This window comes from Gymnoscopelus microlampas (assembly GCF_963454915.1).
Source record: "Gymnoscopelus microlampas genome assembly, chromosome: 10".
NCBI classification, from domain to species: Eukaryota; Metazoa; Chordata; class Actinopteri; order Myctophiformes; family Myctophidae; genus Gymnoscopelus; species Gymnoscopelus microlampas.
The window spans coordinates 47,811,686-47,820,511 of record NC_139947.1 but is presented as its reverse complement, the minus strand read 5'-3'; the positions used below and the strand labels follow the sequence as shown (position 1 = coordinate 47,820,511).

The 8,826-nt window shown below is 42.2% G+C and overlaps 1 protein-coding gene across 1 annotated transcript in view; it reads left to right on the top strand.

Annotated features, from left to right (window-relative positions):
* LOC311054267 (metabotropic glutamate receptor 7-like) overlaps positions 1 to 6,572 on the top strand; it is a gene marked incomplete at both ends in the record, with an annotated part of 254,803 nt that extends 248,231 nt beyond the window's left edge. Inside the window, one exon of the mRNA XM_084070143.1 lies at positions 6,523 to 6,572. Within this exon, the coding sequence (XP_083926269.1) occupies positions 6,523 to 6,572 (50 nt within the window). The remainder of the gene's footprint in view (positions 1 to 6,522) is intronic.
* Between the last annotated feature and the right edge of the window lie 2,254 nt (positions 6,573 to 8,826).

The window sequence follows — 8,826 nt, the reverse complement described above, 5'->3', positions numbered from 1 at the left end:
TGATTTCATTCACCTGTTTGATTCCCATAGCTGCACGTTCCTCCAAACACACCTGATTTTAATTACAGAGCTACTCCGTTTTGAATCTCATTCAGGATGACGTCCAGTTTTTAAACAGTATTCAGCACACTAAAGTATGTATCTGAAAATAAGCAACGTTGTAAATGGTGCATTTTTTTTTTTTGTAACAAACATGCTGCACACTGGCCGTCTCTCTCTCCCTTGGGCAGCCTGAGCCTGCAGGCTACAAACACTAGCCCTCTGCTGCAGCGAGTGAGATTCCAGCGTTCCATAGCCTGAAGGGATGGGACCCTCTGATTGGTTGAGAGACCCAACGCATTCTCACTCCCAAGACGTCAAACGTTTGCCTGGAAGGGGCTACCCACAACGGCACATGTTGACTCTGGGGGGGGACTCGACTGGAAGGGTTTCCCCTTCCAAACGTTTGACGTTTTGTCACATTTGTCCCAAGAAGTCACTATAGGCCGTTTGGGGAAGTGATAGTGTGTTGTGAGACCAGGTTGAGACGACGTCTCTATTCTGTCAATAAAATGACAGAAAAAGCCATTTCACCACGACTTTAAACCCCAGCATCCGTAATCTGGGGGAAACTTTCACAGAAAATAGCAGATCTACAAGCTTAGAACACGTTGCAAACGCGACACGTTGTAAGCTCATAGTTCCGCTGTTGTCCTGCGAAGATATTTAATGTAGAGCGAAAACTGAAAATACACTAGTATAGATCCCTGAGAAATGCTCTGTTACAAGTAAAAGGCATACATTCAACATTTGTACTTGAGTAAAAGTACAGGTAAAAGTCAAAATCTTATAAAAATAGCTGATCTACAAGCTCCCAACATGTCGCATCGCAACACGTTGGGAGCTTGTGGATAAGCTTTTTTCTAAATCTGTAAAGTAACTTGTAACTAAAGTTTTCAGACAATTGTAGTGTTGTAAATGGTACAATATTTGCCTCCGAGATGTAATGGAGTAGAAGTATAAAGTGTCTAAATACTCAAATACAGTAAAAGTACCTCAAGACCTTAAGTACAGTACAGTACTTGAGTAAATGTATTTTCCAGCACTGGCTACTGATATGGCCTAATATCTTCATGATTATGCCTCTCACAGAACAGGGACTTGCACCATCATTCCAAGAGGTTGAAATCCCTCCTATTAATTTCCCTGTTGTAATCATGCTGTTATGAATGAATGCGTCCGCGTGGCTGATTTAATGATTTCTGGGTCAATTTCAATGTTATGAACATAATGGCAACAAAATGGGAGCTCACAAGCCTGATAACAAAAGAGAATATTACTGGGCGAGAGGAGAGGGATATTAAGATCGTACGTGCATGTCTGCTGCATCCCACACATTCAATAATGTGTTGCGCACACACACACACACACACACACACACACACACACACACACACACACACACACACACACACACACACACACACACACACACACACAGACACAGACACACACACACACTTCAGGACATCAATATTTTAGGATGTCGTTTTTATGAATGCCATCCCCCCCTATTTTAATCCTAACCCTAAAGCCAAAAACAGCAGCAGATCTACAAGCTCACAGCGTTGTGCTGCAACGTGTTTTGAGCTTGTAGATCTGCTATTTTCTGTTGCATGAGCTCAGACCTAAACCTAACCTAAACCAATCCTAATCATACACCCAACGTCAGAAATCTTTAATTTGTGGATAAAGTGAGGACCAGGAGACATGGTCCTCACAATAATATGTCTGTTTCTCATATTCTACTATACGTGTTGGCTCTCACAAGTATAGAAATACATTATACACACACACATTTTGCTTTGAAGGAATAATATTTTCCTGAAAAAGTGTTGATGGTTAACAGCGGGAGGAGAGGATATGTGGTACATTTACATATGTTTTATTCATCATAGTGCCTGGGCCTGGGCTACACCAACCAGGCAGTAAAGAAGTGCTGGGACTTTAATTGCACAGCCCATGGGGAGTTGATCGCCATGGTTACGTTAAAGCAGTAGATGGAGAATTTACAGCGATGCTTCTGCTTAAGAAAACACAGCATTATACTGTACACCCCGACCTCCGCCTTCTGCACCAGGCAGCAGGCATAACAACTGCATAGGTGGTAGTTACACACACACACACGCACACACACGCACGCACGCACGCACGCACGCACACACACACACACACACACACACACACACACACACACAGTGCCTAGGCAGAGAGCCACGTTCTGATATCGTCACTGTCGGGTGGAAACCTTGTATGTATGGGGGGGGGGGATAACCTGTGTTCCAAGTGGATCCAATGTAGTTATTATTTAGTCAAAAGCTCATGTTAAAGGCTGATTCTACAAATGCCTTCTAAACCAGTAGTTCTTTCAAAATTAAAAAGAAATAGTAGATGTACAAGCTCGCTTATAGATCTGCTATTGTTGAATAGCCACGGGTAAAATCTAAAATGACACAGATGATGCTTTCCCGATTTTGATGGGTTGATACGTTTCATCGGTGCAATGTTTATGAAGCCTACTGAGGATTAAATACTTTGACGTTCGTTCCGAAATAGCGAAAAATAGCAGATCTACAAGCTCAAGCGATATGCGACGCGTCGTGACCTCGTGGATCTGCTATTTTCGCTGCTCTCGCCAGGCGACACTCTTGTACAGTATGATGAATTAGGGCATACATGGGCAACTGGTGGCCCGGGGGCCACACGCACCCCCCCCTTCACTTAATACGGCCCACAGGTTAACATGGGAATACTGATATATTATTGATTTCAGATGTTACAATTCCAAACATGCAAACATGACCCGCTTTAATTACTTCAGTCTATATTAGCTTAATGACTAATATTAAAATTCTATTGTCTTTTTTACTGTATGTCCAATGTATTTGTATTTAAGTTCATAAAGTTAACATAAGTATAACTAAATGCATTTGAAAGTAAATCAAAATGTTACTTTTCAGGTTTCAAATTAAAAAATAGCAAAAAAATTGCAGATCTACAAGCTCAAAACGTGTCGCACTGCGACGCGTTTGGAGCTTGTAGATCAGCTATTTTTTGTGCTACTTTTGTGTGACATAGTGTGGAAAGACAGTGGCCCTCTCTCCATCATCAAAGTTGCCCACCCCTGAATTAGGGCATTCATTTATGAAAGACATAAAACATTTAAACGTGGAGATACAAGGTTTTTCTGCCCGGCGACAGCGACAACATGCGTTTCCATGGCAACAATCCACACACTGGGATCACATTGCATGCCCTAGTGTTTCGCCGCTCTCGAGGCAGAAACCTCTTATCTCCATTTTTTTTAAAATTTTGTGCTTTTTTACTGTTAATTAACCTCCCTACTTGATCATACTACAGCGTCATGCAAAAGTAGCGAAGCGACACGTTTTCAGCTTGACGATCTGCTACTTTTGCCATTGTATGCATTTGAACCCTGAAAAGTGACAGTTTTTTGGACATAGTATGAGGTTTCCACCCGACGGAGAAGATTTGTTATAGGTGCCCACTTGGTGCCGGTGTTTGTGTCTTCTTATCACCGGCTCAAGATCCCAAAATAGAAAGGAAGCAAAGTTTGACTCATAAGGTCTCGAAACCTGTCGCCTCTGAATCCCACAGCCGGTGGTTAGAATGCATGGTAGTATGGTAGGGCTTTCACCACTAGAGATTTTTACTGGTCGACTAATTTGGTCGGACAAGTCGATATTTACCTATTAAAACTATTTATTTTTGCCATTGTTTTAATGGCATTACTATTATTATTATCCTCTTGCCTTTATTTTTATGCCGTTTTAAGGGAGGCGCTTCAGGCACAGCAGCACAGCAGTGCCAGAAGCTCCAAGGATCCTCAAAAGGGGGTTATTGCCCGATAATAGGCTATTATTGGGCATACGTTTGACCCCCTTTTGATAAAAAAATAAAGGCAGGAGGATAATAATAATAGTAATGGGCATTAAAACAGAATATATATATATATATATATATATATATATATATATATATATATATATATATATATATATATATATCATCCTACTATCCTACTACAAAATGTCTGTCCTCTGTCTGTGCAGTCTATCTGCCTCCATTTTTCTCTTCAATGAGTTGACGGTCTGAACTTGCCCACAGGCATTACATGGACCATTGACATACAGTAATAATGAACAGAGTGACGAAGCCAATCTTCCCACATTTGAGCTGTTTATTGGCGTTCGTGTGAACTGTCACTCATTTAAGATGGCTGTGGGTGTAGCCAGAGGGAGTGACTCAGAGAGAGAGAGAGAGAGAGAGAGAGCAGTGCCATGGTTAATTGATTGGCAGGTGTTTCTAGTTGTCTAATTGTGCTCTCAGCTCGCTGTACCTGGGCTACAGAACTATACACACACACAATGCTGGCAGAGAGAGACAGAGCTAGCAATGGTGGTGCCGTTATAAAGGAGTTTGATTTCAACACATAGCTAGCCCTGGTCCAGAGCGTTAGTGAGTTCCATTGCCCTGCGAGGGCTCCAACTGTAGTAGAAATAAACAAAACCACTTCGCTACTCACCAAAACAAAGGCTGTTTTGTGTTGTTGAAAGTCTGTTCTCGGAGGTGGGAAGCCTCTCAGCACCCCACCTACTCTGTAAAATACACTTTTTGGCCAGAAAAGAAAATATTTCATTTCTGGTCAATAGAAACATTCCATTGACCAGATCTGTAGAGGGCGCAGTGGAGCAACCAAAAACATTTTTTTCCTTCCGGTGAAATATTTAATTTTCTGGCCAAAACAGTGTATTTTACAGAGTAGGTGGGGTGCTGAGAGGATTCCCACCTCCGAGAACAGACTTTCAACAACACAAAACAGCCTTTGTTTTGGTGAGTAGCGAAGTGGTTTTGTTTATTTTTTACTACAGTTGGAGCCCTCGCAGGCAGTGGAATTCCTTGTCTATGAGCAGAGCCCAGCGCCTGGCAGGGCGTTAGAGAGAACTCACCAACGCTCTGGACCAGGGCTAACACATAGCAAGCAGCAGAGACCAATGCTGAGCTTCACATAGCCTGCTACAGTATAGCAGTAGACTTGGTGCACCAAAATGTAGGTGTGTGTGTGATCAGTAAAGCTTTAAAGGTTCTATGACATTCATTTTCACTTTTTTTTATTTTTTATGTTTTTGGGGGGTTTTATGACCTCAATTACACCCAAAAAATCTGAACTTTGAACATTCAGTGGATTTTCTGTGGTCTGGGGTTTTCTGAATAATTAGGCTGAAAAGTAATCTGAGCTTGGCCCTTCGGCAGTGAGGTCACAGCCGATTAATCCCGCCCACTCTCCTCCTCGCCCCTCCCCTCCCCTATCCTTTCCTTTGGGGGGGGGGGGGGGGGGGGGGCGGAGCAGAGGCGATGATTGACAGGCAAAATCCCTCACCAGCGACACCCGCAGGCAAAGATTTCTTTTTTCATTGCAGTTGAAAAGGCTTTAGAAATGTGAGAGAAAAACACCTGCCATGGATCAATGGATTGGATTTTTTTGTTAAAACTTTCTATACACGTTTGAGGGACCATGACAAAGACTTTTAATGTGTGGTAAAACTGAACGTCATGAAACCTTTAATTACAAAACGGGCTCATCATTTGTGTGGACAACAACCCGCAGTAGCACTCAGTGTGCTACACAGTGACATGTCCAGTTGACGGACAGGGACTTTTATAATGCAGTCATATGGCTGTTCTCATGCATTTGTCTCCTTAGTGGGCTGGTAACATTAATTGAAGCTGATGTGTAACTTTCCCCACATTTAAACTGTCAACCCGTTCGATCTGGGGAGCGCATCTCGTGTCATTTTATATTTCTTTGGCTAATCAAAAATAGCAGATCTACAAGCTCATAGTGCGGCACCGAGTGCCGCACTATGAGCTTGTAGATCTGCTATTTTTTGAAAAATCTTGAAAATGTGTGAAATTCTTTCAATATATATTTTTTAAAGTGAACATTTGTAAAAAAAAAAAAGAAAAAAATGTTGTTCAAGGGAGCCCCAGAAGCAAAGATTTGAGTTACAAATGTTCACTTTAAAAAATATATGTATTCAAAAAAAAAATCACGATTTCTCTAAAATAGCAGATCTACAAACTCATAGTGCGGTACTATAAGCTTGTAGATCTGCTATTTTTGAATAGCCAACAAAATCTTAAAATGACACAGATGCATCCCCGGATAGAATGGCTTAATTAGCATTTTTTTGCCACAGGCTATGGGATCTGTAGGGCCAGGTACGTGTGGCACATCCCCGGGTATGGACAAGTAAAAAAAGAAGGGGGAAAAGAAATAATAAGTGTTTCCAAATGTATTGTTTTATTAAAATGTATATATCTTTTTTATAACCGATTAAATTCATTGGTTCGATTAGCTATTGCACCCCGTCCCCTATAATTGCCTTTCTTTCATTTTGCTTAGAGGGGTGTTTTTGGCTGTGTAAACCTAAACATCTCGTCTCTGTCCCTCCTCAACAGGTCAAGCGACCAAGAAAACATACGTGAGTTACAACAACCTCAGGATCTGACGTGCTTGGATGGGATCGAGGAGAAAAGAAAAGCGCTTTAAATCCTTTATCTGTGACGATGTGGCCCTGAAGGAAGGACGCGGCGGACGGAGGCACCTATAGCGGGTCTTGACGGAGCGGAGCAGAGCAGAGCAGTATACCTACCTATGCACTCCAGGGCTGTGGATTATCGTGTCCAAAACCGTCATCACGCTATTACCATATACCACCGAGTCCCTGACCATGATGATGACAAGCACAGGTACTGTATTGTCCACAACGTGACTTGGGCCCGGGCTTCTATCTATATAGAACCTGGCTGTATGGGTTTTAAACATTCCTCTGAAAAATGGTGGCGGGATCTTCGACTCCCTTTGCTTTCTTCTGACACAGCCGGTGGACGGTCTATATGGGGGGGGGGCCGGGGGGCGAGCTTGTCTTTTGGGAAAGTGGTTATTCTTGACTTGGGGGGTACGTGTGATCGGACCGCGCAACGCTGCGACACGGGACAGGACAGTGGCTCTGTTTCCAAAACCGATTTTTTTTTTTCGTTTCTTTTTTGAGATGCCATTAAAGCCATATTCTCTTGGAGTTCTCATTAGAAATGTTTTTTTTTTTTTTTTTTCATTTTATTGTATTATTTATGAAGTGATTTCTTCCTTGTGCCTCTTATTTCTGTTAACGAAACAAACAGCTCCAGTTGATTTCATTTGACTTGAATAGTATAGATCTTGGAAGTGTGCTCGCTCTCTCTCTCTCTCTCTCTCTCTCTCTCTCTCTCTCTCTCTCTCTCTCTCTCCCTCCTTTAATTCAAATCAACTCAAACCAGTCATTTTGGACCCAGATGATTATACCAGTGATGGGCATTGTAACTATATTTTTCTGTTTTTTGTAAATAGTCGAGAGTATTTTCATGTTTGGAGTACAAATCTATAGATATCCGGTTCTTTGTTCGATTGGCTTTGAATGGTAATGAGAAGCACTAAACGGTGTTCACATTGCATGTGCCGATGTATGTTTGTTCTATTTGATGTGTCGGAAAAAAACATATATATATATAAATGAACAAAAAAAATTACAACGATAATAAATTCTGAAAAATGATAATGAGCTTATAAGCATCATTCTGCGGTTTCATTTTGTTCCTCGAACCGAACTGAAGTCTTGATTTCTGACAGAATATGGCTTTAATCCGTTGTTGAATTGACCCCCTCCCCCTCCTACCACCACCACCAACCTCTGTATCTTGCAAGCATGCATTGTTTTCTATCGTTTCGTACAGGGTACGTTAATGCCTATTATCAATGGTGTGGATAAAAAAAGAAAAAGAAAAAACATAAAATATCAGAGCAATCATGCAAGTATGTTGTGATGTCTTTCAAAACTATCGAAATGTAATAAAAATCATTTTGTTATCTTTTCTACAATTAAACACGGCAGGGTATCATGGTCATTTGTGTGTGTGTGTGTGTGTGTGTGTGTGTGTGTGTGTGTGTGTGTGTGTGTGTGTGTGTGTGTGTGTGTGTGCGTGCGTGCGTGCGTGCGTGCGTGCGTGCGTGCGTGGCATGTGGCATGCGTTACATGCAGGGACGCAGAGAGCATTTGAGAACCGAGGGGAGCACGCGCGCTCCTGCATGCGTGTCCAGAGCGCACACGCGCGAAAATCTTTCATTTTGCGCTTTTTTTGTCCTTTTATTTCGGGTTTTTCTTACTTTAATTTGGTTAATTCGGTACAAAAAAAATCACTCAATGAAGTGTAGATGTGTGGCAAAAAGGAAACGTCTCTCCATCGCGCACCTTTCCATTCAGAAATGGATAACAAGAACCGTCGTCCTAAAACACCCTCGCCCCGGGTCTAATCCGGCGGCCTCGGTCCGCGAAAAAAAATGGGGAAGTGTGTTTTAGGACGAGCGTTCCGTTTTCCACCTGTGAAAAACCTCCGGCTGGTCGGAGGTTTTCTCTTTTTCTTTTTTCTTCGTCCTAGAAGTGGGGGGGATATCACCCGCACCCAATGGAACTGGATATGTCTAAACCCCCCCCCCTCCCCACTGCGTCCCTGGTTACATGTTTTCACTGATGTGTGGATGATGAGCAGCATTGATGCCGTTTTGTTGATTGCTTTTTGTACACTGATGGAAATGTTATGTGGCTCAGCGCTTTGTTTCGGGGACCAACGGGGGTCCAAATGGACCCTTACGGGTTTGTAACTCTTGAGAGTGTACAAATGGATGAAAAATTGTGTTGGGTCCATACACTCTCAGTGTTAAATGAACAC